This window comes from Pongo pygmaeus, chromosome 5 (assembly GCF_028885625.2).
Source record: "Pongo pygmaeus isolate AG05252 chromosome 5, NHGRI_mPonPyg2-v2.0_pri, whole genome shotgun sequence".
In the NCBI taxonomy this organism is placed as follows: Eukaryota; Metazoa; Chordata; class Mammalia; order Primates; family Hominidae; genus Pongo; species Pongo pygmaeus.
In genome coordinates this window covers 24,396,440-24,410,545 of record NC_072378.2, presented here as the reverse complement: position 1 = coordinate 24,410,545, position 14,106 = coordinate 24,396,440, and the positions used below count along the sequence as shown (strand labels likewise).

Sequence of the window (14,106 nt, the reverse complement as noted above, 5' to 3'; positions counted from 1 at the left end):
ATAAACAACTTTTGCTTTTCCTTCTGCAAATCTTGATGGACCAAATACAGATTTTATTTCTTTATGTGTTTTTCTTAAAACAGTTTCACTCTCATTCATTTTCCTTTCTTAGGTGAATGTGTTTCATTCTAGTAGGATAGAGATTAGCTTACAGTGGGCTGATTAGGTAAGGGGGTGGTCACTGGGGCCATTGACAGTTTTAAACTGTTACTTTTTGAGAGCTTCTTACACTTTTTGAGGAAAAAACTCACTGAACCTTGAGCATTCTTCTGTATCTACATCAGGTGCTTTGACCTCCTGGATGGTGCAGTTTTGATGTGGGGGAAGTGAGGTTCTTTTGACCTAGCTCTACCCTTAGGGAATGCAAATATTTTTCCAATTAAGCTTGGTTCACTGGTTAACTACAAGCTATTGTTTCTCACTGTTCTGAGCTAATAAGCTTGGTATGTGAAAAAAGACCCCCCTCTGAATATTAGTGACAAAACCCATGACTGATTTCAGGGGCTAACTGTACTTTCTCCTCTGTTTTAGTGGTATGACAAATAATTACTTTAGTGTTAAATATAGTTTGAGTACTTTTTGTTGTTGTTCTTTTCAACTTGCTTCACAAAGTAATAGAGGATCAAATTTCTTTGAAACTAAAACAAAACCCAATGTAATCAACTGACAGAAGTTTATGCTTAAGTGCTTAAATATAGTCTAGTTACAGATGGAGACTGTTGCTGGTTGCCTCAGGTGGTAGTTTTTTATCACACTGTAATTACATAGTTGTGCTTGATTATTGGGAGAAGACAGGGAGAGAGATGAAGACAGGGAGAGGTCTCTTATGTATTAGATCTTTTATTTACATTAAGGTGTATTAAGCATTATATTCATTTAACTTTCCATTTTGAAATGATTTTAGAAAAAAGTTGCCAAACTTACAGAGAATTCTTTGTATACCTTACTTCACCCAGTTCCTTTGTTAATGTCTTGCATAGCCATAGCATAGTTATCAACACTAGAACATTTAAATTGATACAATTACCTAATCTACAGATCTTTCTAGAATTTTGTCAGTTTTCCCACTGATATTTTTTTCCTGGTCCGGGATCCAATCTAAAATCCCATGTTTTGTTTGATGTTCCTATCTCCTTAGTTTCTGCCAAAACTAGGTTGTTTTGGTAGAAAACTAACAAACTACCAACTACCTTGTGACTGTTTCTCAGTCTTTCATGACCTTGACAATTTTGAAAGTCAGTTATTTTTATTTTTAAATTGAGGCGGAGTCTTGCTCTGGAGGCTGGAGTGCAGTGGCATAATCTTGGCTCACTACAGCCTCAGTGTCCTGGGCTCCAGTGATCCTCCTGCCTCGGCCTCCCAAAGTGGTAGGATTATAGGTGTGAGCTACCATATCTGGCAAGTCAGTTATTTTGTAGACAGTCTTTTAATTTAGGACATATCTGGTGTTTTCTTGTGATCGGGTTGAAATGATTCATTTTTGGAGATGTCAACAAAAAGAGTCAAGCTCTGCAAAATATTTTAAGAGGTTAATTCTGATCCAAATATGAGTGACCATGGCCTGTGGCACAGCCCTCAGGAGATCTTGAGAACTTGTGCCCAAGGTGGTTGGGGTACAGCTTGGTTTTATATATTTTAGGAAGGCATGAGACGTCAATCAAATACATTTAAAGAAATACATTTGTTTGGTTCAGAAAGGCGGGACAACTCAAAGTGGGGGGCTTCCAGGCTATAGGTAAATTTAAACATTTTCTGGTTGACAACTGGTTGAGTTTGTCCAAAGACCTGGGATCGATAGAAAGGAATGTTCAGGTTAAAGACAAAGGATTGTGGGGACCAAGTTTTATTGCGCAGAGGAAGCTCTCAGATAGCAGACTTCAGAGAGAGCAGGTTGTAAATTATTTCTTACTGGACTTAAAAGGGAACCTGGCTCTTAGTTGATTATCTCCTGGATCTGGAAAAAAAAAAAAGGAAGGAAGACAAAGGGGAAGAGAGATTCCTATAGAATGTGGATTTTTCCCACAAGAGACTTTGCAGGGCAATTTCAAGGTATGGCAAGGAAATATATTTTAGGGTAAAACATTTTTATTTTCTTCCTTGTTATGCCAGAATCAGATTGGAAAGTAAGTCACGATATGCAGGGTCAAATAAAACCCATCTGATGAGAATTTATGATGTGTAGGGTATGACTCCCCAGACCCCTTAGATAGGAATTTGGGCAAGATAAAAAAATCAGAGCTTAATCTTCAGGGAGCAAGAATACCAGGAAATGATGTTCCCTGTTCAGTGCATTGTATTAGAAGACACTGTTGAGGAAACATGATTGAAAAAAAAGTCTTTTCCCAATCCAGAAATTCTCTCCACAAAAGGTAGTAGAGAAAGAAAAGTGTTATTATTACACAAGCGTTAAATCAGAATATGACACCCATCACAGGCAATCCATGAAACGATTGCAAAGACAAAAAGAAATCTCACCCTTTTAGATAGCCAAGTAGAGGCTACCCATTACTTACATGTTTTCAAGATAAACAAAACTAGTCTTCAAGTAAGAGGACTTGACAGCATCATTTGTCACGAGTAATTAATTCATCCTAATTTTACCCGGTATTTGGGGTGACCATTTGTATTAGCTAATTTGTTTTTATCCAAAGGAAAAACAAATGTCTCATGTCTTTATGACAAGAAGTTTGGTTCCTACCCAGCAAAGTTAGGATCCTATCCTCCCACAGAGACTGAGAAACAGCAGTGATATCTCTTTGGCTTTTTGCATTTCAAAGAGATGACTGCTAGGTCCTTGAGTGGGACATTTCTGGGTCATAAAGTTGACAAAATTCCTAAGTAGTGTTTAAAATAATTATACAGATTTCACAAAGAGGACAAAGTACTTAGACTCTAGTATTCTAAAGCAAATGCTCTGATAAAAAGGAGGGGAGGGAGATCTCTTATTTTTAGAATTAAACCTCTTATTTTTAATTTGTATTTGTCCTTGCAGTACATGATGCTGACATGTCATATTACTGGTGAGATTGACTTTGATCAGTTGGTTACGGTGATGTCTGCCAGGTTTCCCCACTGTAAAGTTACTATTATTATTTCCTTTGTAATTAATTAACATCTTGTGGAGAAGATAGTTTGAGACTATGCAAATATACTGTTCCTTAATATTCATAGTTTCACCCACAAATTTTAGCATCCATTGATGGTTCTTTTCTGTAGTAACTGTTACTATGGTGTTTACCAAAAGGTGATTTTCTATTTTCATTATTCCTTCTACATATTAATTGGAATTCTTCTATATGGAAGAATTGTCTTCATTTATTTTTTAATGTATTTATTCAATCATTTATTTGCATCAGTATGGATTCTTAGATATTTATTTTAGGTGTTAAAATCTAATAACATCATTCATTTTGTTGCTTTGATTTGGCCACTGAGGACTCTTTCAAGTTGGCTTTTGTGTCTTTCCAGTATGGTCCTGCTTTTAATTTTTTTTTTTTGCATTTAATTACTTTCCAGTGCCACAAGATGTTCCAGGCTTGTCTTATATTTCTCCTTCTCTGGCCTTGGAATAAATTGTTTCTCCAAGGATCTCTAGTCCCTTTTATTGGAGAATGGTATTTAGAAACCAGCATCTGAGCATTAGGGGTGCTCCTTGCTATTGAGGTTTCAATGCTTTTAGGCCCTCTCAGTAGACAGAACTAGAAAATAAATGTGTGTATATAACTATACACACATACAAGTCTAGTTATTTCTGTATCTATTATGCATGTCTATATGCAAATAGGTATTTTAAACACTGAGTTTGTGACCGAGTGTGGTGGTTCATGCCTGTAATCCCAGCACTTTGGGATGCCAAGGTGGGCAGATCACTTGAAGTCAGGATTTTGAGGCTAGCCTGGCCAACATGGTGAAACCCTGTCTCTACTGAAAATACAAAAATTAGCCAGTTATGGTGGCAGGTGCCTGTAATCCCAGCTACTTCGGAAGCTGAGGCAGGAGAATTGCTTGAACCTGGGAGGCAGAGGTTGCAGTGGGCCAAGATTGCACCACTGCATTCCAGCCTGGGCCACAGTGAGACTCTGTCTCAAACCCCACCCCCACAAAACAAACAAACAAAAACCAAAAAATTGTGTTTGTACTGATACCTCCAGTTCTACTCCAGCACCACGGGGTTTATTCTAGTCTGCCTCAGTTCCTTATTTGTAACTTCTTTCTGTAATAGTAGGAAATCCTACTCTCATTATCCACATTACATTTATGTATTGGTTTACTTTTAATGTAGGTTCAAATAGTTTTAGAATTGCTAACCTATTCTCTTATGAGAAGCATTTGATTGACTAAAGTACAGTATGTGTGTACAGCTCTTTTTGTCCTTAGACTTCAGTATACAGTAAGAACACTATTTTCCCAAGCTCTTTGGGTTTATTTCTTCCTTCCCTGTCCGTTTATTGATTTGTAACACAGTTAGGTTCATTTGTTACTGTATCTTTCTATTTTGTGTTCCTCCTATATTTTGGTTGGTTTTAATTATTTGCCATGGTCCTAAAAGTCATAAGCTATACAAAATATATACTGAGAGAAGGGTTGCTCCTCTCCCTCTATCTCTGCTACTCAGTTCCTACCCACACACTACCCTTTACTTCTACTTATTTCCTGTCCATTCTCTGTAGGAAATCATTCTCCTTAGATTCCGGTTTATCCTTCCTGTTCTTATCCTATCCTTTTGCACAAATGAGCAGATACATGTATACATTTTCAAAATACCCTTCTTACCTATAGGAAGGGTACCATACTGTAGATAGTCTTTGGTACTTTACTGTATTTCACTTAACAAAATGTCCTCGGAAAATCTCTCCTGGACATTGGTCTAGGCAAAGAATTCATGACTAAGACCTCAAAAGCACAAGCAAGAAAAACAAAAATATTCTGAATCAAGGACCAGAGAAAAAGACAAACAAAACAAAACAAAAGTAGACAAATGGGACTTAATTAAATTGAAAAGCTTCTACACAGCAAAAGAAATAATCAACAGAGTAAACAGACACCCTGCAGAATGGGAGAAAATATTTGCAAACTATGCATCCCGCAGGGGACTGATATCCAAATTTACAAGGACTCAAACAACTCAAAAAAGAAAAAAAAAACCCACAAATAATTTCATTAAAAAGTGGAAAAATTCATGAATAGTCATCATTTTTCAAAAGAAGACATACAAATGGCCAAAAAGCATATGAAAAACTGCTCAACATTACTAATCATCAGAGAAATGCAAATTAAAAATACAATGAGATATCATCTTATACCAGTCAGAATGGCTATTATTAAAAAGTCAAAAAACAACAAATGTTGGCAAGGATGCAGAGAAAAAGAAATACTTATACACTGTTGGTGGGAATGTAAATTAGTACAACTGCTATGGAAAATAATGGAGATTTCTCAAAGAACTGAAAATAGAACTACGATTCAGTATGGCAATCCCACTACTGCGTATCTACCCAGAGGAAAAGAAATCAGTACATCAAAAAAGATACCTGCACCCATATGTTTATCTCAGCACTATTCACAATAGCAGAGATATGGACTCAACCTAAGTGTCCATCAACAGATAACTGGATACAGAAAATGTGATATAATACACACACACACACACACACACACACACACACACACACATATAATGGAATATTATTCAGCTGTTAAAAAGAATGAAATCATGTGTTTTGCAGCAACATGGATGGAACTGGAGGCCATTATCTTAAGCGTAACTACTTAGACACAGGAAGACATAGGAAGTGCATATTCCCACTTATAAGTGGGAGCTAAATAATGTGTACAAATGGACATAGAATGTGGAATGATAGACGTTAGAGACTCAGAAGGATGCTGGAGCAGAAGGAGATGAGTGATGAGAAATTACTTAGTGGATACAATGTACATTATTCCAGTGATGGATACACTAAAAGTCCAAACTTCACCACTATGCAATATATCCATGTAACAAAAATGCACTTGTACCACTTAAATTTATACAAAAAACAACTAAAAAAACTAACAACAACAACAAAAAACCCAGTATGTCTTGGTAACCTCTCCATATTGGTACGTAAAGATCTTTCTCACTCCTTACTGCAACTTCAGAGCCCTCCATCGTATGGATGTGCTATATTTAAGCACTCTCCTATGTATGGGCATTTATTTAGGTTGTTTCTAATATTTTGGAATTATAAATAATACTACAATGAATAAAACTGTGAATATGTATTTTTGTCTCATTTGTTGGAGGTATATATTTAGAGTAGATTTATAGAAGTGGCATTGCTGGGCCAAAAGATGGGGGAATATGTAGTTTTGTTAGACATTGCTAAATTCCCCTCTGGAAGCTTTGTGCCAGTTCATGTTCCTATCATCAATATATGGGAGTGTCTGTTTCTACTGTCTTAAAAAACAAATACGTTGCCTTACTTTTTCATTTTTTGCCATCTAGTAGGTGAGAAATGGTATCTTGGTGTTGTTCTAATTTGCATTTCTCTAGTTGTAAGTTCAAACATTTTTTATATGTGTAAAGATCAATTTTTAAATTTTTTTTTAAAACATGAATTGCCTGTTCTTGTCCTTTCATTTTTTCTATCGGAATATAAAGAGTTTTTTTATTTGTATAAAGAGTTCTTTTTACATTAAGGATATTAATGCTTTATCTCTGATATACGTTGTGAATATTTTCTCCTAGTTTGTCAGTTGTCTTATGACTTTGCTTATGGTGCTTTCTTTGTCATGGAAAAATGATTTTTTGTTTTTGTGTTAGTCAGATTTATCCAGCTTATTGCCTCTGGATTTGGAGTCATAATTAGAAAGCCTTTGCCTATACCAAGGCTAAAGAGGAATTCACCCATGTTTTCTTTTAGTACTTGTATGATTTCATTTTGTACTTTTATATTACTATTCTGTTTGGAGTTCCTTCTTGTCTATAGTATAAGATATGGATCAAATTTTATCTTTTTCCAGAGATGCCTAGGCTACCCTGCTGTCCCAAAGCCATTTATTGAAAGTTTATCTTTGCTCCAGTGATTTGAAATGCCAGCTTCATCATATACCAAATTTCCATATGTACTTCCTCTGGTCTATTTCTGGGCTTTCTAGTCTATTCCTCTGGTCTATTTGTCTATGCACAAGTACCACCGTGCTAAAATTAATTTTTAAAATTATGGTTTAAAAATTATCAAAATTGTAGTTTAGAATAAATATAGTTTTTAAAAAATGAAAAATATATTGTCTCTAAGTCTAACATTCAAACAATTGGATTTCATATTTTAAAATTATCTTCCAGTTTTTCTCCATACATACATCTGTAAATACAGATGTATGCATGTATGTGTGCATATATGTAGTGTTTTTGCCATGGAAAAATAGCTTTTTATTTTTACGAAGTCAAACTTGTGTCTCTCTCTCTCTCTCTCTCTCTCTCTATATATATATATATATATACACATATGTATATACAGAGTTGTAATCATGGAATATTTTATACAAAGCTTTTTTCATTATTTTTCTCTTATATTGTTTTCCTTATATTTTTCATACTTGCATCGTCTTTGTCATCATTTTTGATAGCAATATATACTGTTTTATTGAGCTGATGTCATAAGTTACTTAATACAATTGTATTTAGAAAATTTCCATTGTTTGAGTCATCATCTTTAGGTATATAGCTTTTTTCCACATCTTAATTATTTTATCAGGATAAATCAGGCAGACATTTACTGTCAAAGGATATAACACATTTTATGCCTCTGAATACCTAATTCTACAGAGTTTTGAAAAAATATATTAATTTAAGATGTTATCAGTAAGGTAGTTTTGCCTCAAATTTCTTAGCATTGGACAAATGATTTTTGAATAACCTGTAGAATATGTAAAACTTCAGGTTTTCTTAAAGCACTCTGAATTTGGCAGTATTTAGGTATTTGTTTCTTACTCGTTTATCTTAATATTTCCATTAGTGGCAGTCCATACGGCTGATCGTTCTCTCTTAGCTTCTGAAACGTTGCACTCTCTTGGTTTACCCCTTACCATTGCACTCGCCTACCTCTCTGTCCACTTTTCTCCTGAGTCCTGTGGAATTTTTTTCTCCTCCATTACCCAACCCCAAAGCTTGGTCCTGAACCATTTTCTTTGCTTTTCTACTCTCTTCCTTGCTGAGCACTTTCATTTTCATGGCTTTAAATATGATCAGTATGTTGATTACTCCCATATTTGTGTCTCTAGCCCTGATTTCATGGAGCCCCAGCCTGCCTGCATGAATGGCACCTCTATTTGGAGGTCTCATAGGCATCTCAGATGTAATGTCCAAGACTGAACTCTGGATCCACAGCCAGTGCAAATGTTCTTTGTCGCAGTAGACAGCATCGCTGTCCAACTGACTGCTCCAGGTCTCCTTCACTTACTAGCCACAAACTTCTTTCAGCAAGTTCCAGCTTCTACTGCAAACATGTATCTAGGCTTCACTCACTTTTCTTTTTTCCCTCAGTCATCCCCTAGGAAAAGCTACCACCACCTCTGACTTGGATAACTCAGCAGCCTCCTTTTTGGTCTCCTTGCTTCCAGTCTTGCTTTCTGCAGTCTCTTCTCCATGTGGCAGCTGGGGTGATGTTCATAAAAATCTGCAGTGGAGTCTAATTACGCCTAGGCTGAAACTCAGCCTTCTTTCTTTGGTGTAGGAGGCCCTGCACTGTGCCCGCGAGCCTGTGCTTCTCTCCTCCTCCCTACTGCACTCCAGCTACTCCAGCCTCCTTTTTGCTCCCAAGGCATACGCAGTTTTCTCTCTTCAGAGGTTTTGGACATCTCTGTCTTACCTCATGACTAGGTAATTTTCTTCAGAGCACTTTTCATAATTTGTGATTATGTATTTTTTGGTTTGATTTCTTATTTTTTGTGTATCACTAACCCTCTCTGTTATTTTGTGGGCTTCATGAAGGCAGGGGTCTTGACTATTTTATTTACCAACAAATACTCAACACTTAGTCCAGTGCCTGTCACACAGTAGATGACCGATAGATGTCATTGAATGAATGAGCCCTCTCTGTGGATAGTAAATAAACTAGGAGGTACATAGAGGATTTACTGTAGACAGCTTCTGATTTCAGAATGTGGGGTGCCTCTTAGGGCCTGTCTCTTCCTTTGGAAGGGGAGTATCATGTATGGAAGGCTTTCTTCTCTGCATTAGGATTCTTCAGATATCCTCAACCACTGCAGTAAAGGCTGGTGGCTGGTGTGGATGACTTGATTCTAGGAGGTTCCTTAAGGCACAAGTGCTTTGCTAAGGAGCTACAGAAACATGGGTTATCTGGGACTATTTATGGGGCTGGTTATTTGGAAAAAAAAAAAAAAAGCAAAGATTGATATCATTTTCCACCCTGGAACCTTGCCCTTAAAGTGTGTTTCTGGAAATCAAAGTGTATTCCACTAGTATATCTATCAGAGAGGTATAGCTATTATATAGCAATGGGAAAAACGGACATGAACTGCTGAGGCGGGATTAATTTGAGTGGGAAACATGCTCAGATTCTTAAATTTAGCTTTTAGTCCTATTCCAAGAAAAACTTATTTCTTTTGAAAGGTCTCAAGCACTTAGCACAAATATATCAGTTTTGGTTAAGGACAGGACACATTTCTCTACCTTGAAACCACCTAGAACAATGCGAGTTAGCAGCATCATTGGTCTGTTGCTGAACAGTTGTGACCATGTTAGGAAGGGTTTCTGATCTTCCGGACTTTTTTCCAACACTGACACTTGTTCAAATTTAATTACTATCACATTTGCCTTGTGAAATGTAGCATCTAGTAAGCAATTGAAACTGAAGTTTATAGATGATTATATTAAAAACCTAGCTGATCTAGTAAATGTTCATTTTTTAAAACAGTCATGAGAAGATTCCTATATTGGATTCCACTGATGTTCATAATGATGATTTGTTCCATTCTAGAGGTTCCTATTGCCTTAGCAATTGTTTGACATTTGGGGTTAGTAAGGCCATATTTTTAGTTTTAATTTTAGTGTTTTTTTGTTTTTGTTTTTGTTTTTTTTGAGACAAGGTCTTGCTCTGTTGCCCAGACTGGAATGTGTAGAGAGTAGCATGATCACAGCTCATTTCAGCCTTGAACATCTAGGCTCAGGTAATCCTCCCACCTCAGCCTCCTGAGTAGCTGGGATGATAGCAATAAGCCACTGCACCTAGCTAATTTTAAACCTTTTTCTAGAAACAAGGTCTCACTATGTTGCCCAGACTGGTCTCGAACTCTGAGCTTCAAGTGATTCTCTTGCCTTGGCCTCCCAAGGTGCTGGGATTACAGGCATAAGCCACCATGCCTGGCTCATATTTTTATTTATTTTATTTTATTTATTTATTTATTTTATTTATTTAGTTTTTATCCAAAATCTGTTTATTGAGATGGTTTCCCACTCATCCTGATTCAGAGTGCTTTTAGTGCTGCTTCCTCCTGAAGGAACATCCTTCTGTAAGCCTTGCTTTTCCTCCTGTAGGCTGGCATAGGACAGTGGAGCCGCCAACACACAAAACTACCATTTGTGCATGGCTAAAGACGATGATGATTTTATAGCATCCTGGGCATTTCACATCCATGAGGTAGGAATTGGGGCTCTGCACCAGGCGTTTCTTCTTGTGTTTCATCTTCTCTTCTGCAGAGGGATGAAGGAGATCCTTTGCGAGAGGCATGTTCTCGTGTGGGTAGGTCGTCACTGCCGGAAAGGCGCCTGGCTCATATTTTTAATAGTTTAATTTTAAAAGCTCTATTTTTGTTCGAAATAACTTGTATTTTAATAACATGTTAGTATTTTGGAGAATGTGAGAACTTGGAGAGATTGCTGAAATGCAATGCCCTCATCCTGTAGCTGAGTATGCAAGTCACCCAGATTGGTAAAGTGACTGCCTCTGGAAACTCAGTGAGGAGCTGCGCTTCTAGGGCTAGGAGCTGACTCCCAGTCCAGTGCTCCTGAATAAGCCGCACCACCTTATTCTTCCCTTTACCCCTTTACTGTCTGTCATCCCTGTAAGCTCAGTGAGAGTGGGACCCTCTCTGTCCTCCTCTGCTGAATCCTCTGAAGAGATCACAAAGCCAGCACATTGTGGGTGAAAAACGAATATTTGCTAAAAATGTTAGCTTCCCTTTTCTTGCCACCTGTTGGTGGGTTCACAGCTTTCTTAGTATTTCTGAAGGACTGAACGTAGATCATGTACAGTTGGCACATTTTCCAGTGGGAATCCTGGGGGCTAAATTATTTCCTTGCAGGTGGAAGCTGCACCCGCCCACACGGGCTGCCCGCTGCATACTCAGCATTGCTCACTTTTATCTTGCATTGTTATGTAGACACTGTCAGCTGCTCTGCATTCCTAGTGGAAAATTTACATTCCACTGCCTAGATATGTGTGATAACCAAATCCCATTTGGGAAAATAAAACAAAAACAAAAAACGGCAATGGTGAAATCTAAGTATGGTGTAGTAAGTTTAGAAAGAATACAAAAGAAAAGACAAACAATCCCCAAATACTTTTATTTATTTTTTTTCTCCAGTGCTTGGTTAGTGGCAGTTCCTGTAACTTCTGAGAATTCTCTTGAGTTAACTGGTTATTTTTTAACTTTATGGAGGCCATATTATTCTCTTAAGCATAGCATTAGGGAAACCCATGAGCATTTACTTGTGAATACCTTAATAAATATTCAAGTAACATTTATTTTCTTATAAGTTAAGTGCCCATTGCAAATAATTATTTTTAGAATAAGTTAGTACACTTGAGGCTTAACATTATATATTCAGAATGCTTAGGATCATCTGTGGAAATATTTCTGTGATGATATATTCCACAGAAAACAATGAAGAGAAAAATCAAACCAGAATTTCAATAGCTTAAAAATTTGTGGTATGAAAACTGATTAGAAGCATCAAAATTTGCTGAGAAGACTTAGGAATATAAACATTTATTTAATATTATACTTACATTGAAGAGTTTTCCAAAGAAGGTATTACTTATGATGGATATCTTATCTTCTGGGTCATTTTTAGGTTAAAAAAGAAATATTTTACTTTGCTTTGTTTTGAATAGCGTATCATCTGTTTGTTTGTTAATTTGGTTTGAATTGTTTTCCTGTCTTAGTGAATGGAGGTATTCATTTAGATCACAGTACAAAAGGCAAAATATGCAAACCGATGCTATGGTATCCATTATTGGGAGGAAAATAGCCATCTGAATAAGGAATGATAATCCACACTTGACAGATGAGCCCTAACCTTTCCTTTGGGAATCAGCCTATGTACTAGGTACAGCAACGTGGGGACCAATAGGACCCAGGTAGAGATGAGTGGTTTAATCAGCTCATAGAAACTAATTGGACCCTTCTGGGAATGTTCCAGACAGCTTGTTCGTTATAATTAAAGACATCTTCTCTAACTAGGTTCTCACTGGTTAGTACAATTGGAATTAAAAAAAATATATTATTATATAACAATGCCGGTAAAGAGATTCTTTCCAAAATTTCTGTGGCTGGCCTGATTTTGCCACCATCCCTGGATTCTGGAATTTCTAGAAGTTACTGGGATTAACAGATTTTAATTTTCATTCCACTGAGGTGTTACACGCGTCCATGTGAAGAGACCACCAAACAGGCTTTGTGTGAGCAATAAAGCTTTTTAATCACCTGGGTGCAGGTGGACTGAGTCCAAAAAAGGAGTCAGCAAAGGGAGATGGGGTGGGGCAGTTTTATAGGATTTGGGTAGGTAGTGGAAAATTGCAGTTAAGGTGGGTTGTTCTCTTGCAGGCAGGGGTGGGGGTCACAAGGTGCTTGGTGGGGAGCTCCTGAGACTCATTGTCCAGGAGAAGGAATGTCACAAGGTCAATTGATCAGTTAGGGTGGGGCAGGAACAAATCACAATGGTGGAACGTCATCAGTTAAGGCAGGAACTGGCTATTTTCACTTCTTTTGTGGTTCTTCAGTTGCTTCAGGCCATCTGAATGCATATGTGCAGGTCACAGGTGATATGATGGCTTAGCTTGGGCTCAGAGGCCTGACATGAGGTTGTACATAAATTGTACTGTTAGCCTTATGTGAAGAATATTTGATAGTAGTCAAGGGGAGACAGACTTGGGTGAACTTGAGAACATGTGTGCTGCAAGGCACAGTAGGAAGAACCCTGGTTTGGAAGTCAGAAGTGGATTCATGTGACTGCTTCTTTGCTTACTGCATGACCTTGAGAGATGGGGAGGCTCATCTTTTCCCATCTATACAATTAGAGTAATGGTAACCTCATAAGGTTATTTTGAGGAACAAATGTGAATATAAATGAAAACCTTTTATAAATTCTGATGTGTTTTACAACTGTAAATTTATTAGAAAATAACTACCTTAGAATGATATTGTGAAAAGTCATAGTAACATATGGAAAGTATTTGATGCAGTTTTGGGCATAATATATGCTCAAAAATTGGTGTCCTAATTGTTGTTTAATTAAAGTATTTACTGAGCAAATTCTGTATTCAAAGCATCAAGAATAGGTTTTTTGGTGATAGATAAGGCTGTTTACTAAGAAAACAAATAAATATGCAGTCTACATAAATATTGATGCCATTGGGGAATATGTTAAATTTAAAGGTATTGTATAAAAAGTGTTGCATGAAAAATTCAGACAAAATGATTTGCATTTTGGAAGAGAGAAATTATCCAGCTAAGTGAATGGTAAGTGTGGTAATAGGAGAAATAAGGTTACAGTGTGGTAGGATGGGGTCAGCTCAAATATGATCCAAATAATCAAGTCCAGTCCAAGACATGAGGACATCATCTGAAGCCAGTGGCAGCTTTTATAGGTGTTTGCAGAGAGACATCACATGTTTGGGTCTGTGCTTCAGGAAGATGAATTCCCACAGAGTTGGATGAGAGAGGAAAGATGCTAGAGGCAGGAATCCTGGTTAGACCATGCTAGGTGCAGCTCCTAGAGGATTTGTGAGGACCTGGCCTTGGGCTGTGGGGGCAAGTAAGAAGGGGACAGATAAAATAATTTTGAGTGTGGAGAGCTCTGGGATTTCATCAGTGGTAATGATG

The 14,106-nt window shown here is 37.2% G+C and overlaps 2 protein-coding genes across 4 annotated transcripts in view; one reads left to right on the top strand and one right to left on the bottom strand.

Moving 5' to 3' along the window:
* DCDC2 (doublecortin domain containing 2) overlaps nucleotides 1-14,106 on the top strand; it is a 215,211-nt gene that overhangs the window by 60,453 nt on the left and 140,652 nt on the right. The gene's annotated exons all lie outside the window — the stretch shown is intronic.
* Nucleotides 10,439-10,747, bottom strand: LOC129039156 (small ribosomal subunit protein eS27-like). The gene has a single exon (XM_054492630.2). It carries the CDS (start codon nucleotides 10,728-10,730, stop codon nucleotides 10,479-10,481), a length of 252 nt encoding a protein of 83 aa, XP_054348605.2. The 5' UTR covers nucleotides 10,731-10,747; the 3' UTR covers nucleotides 10,439-10,478.

Coding starts and splice junctions, on each gene's coding strand:
- LOC129039156 (XM_054492630.2), bottom strand. CDS start 10,730: ATGCCTCTCGCAAAGGATCTCCTTCATCCCTCTGCAGAAGAGAAGATG.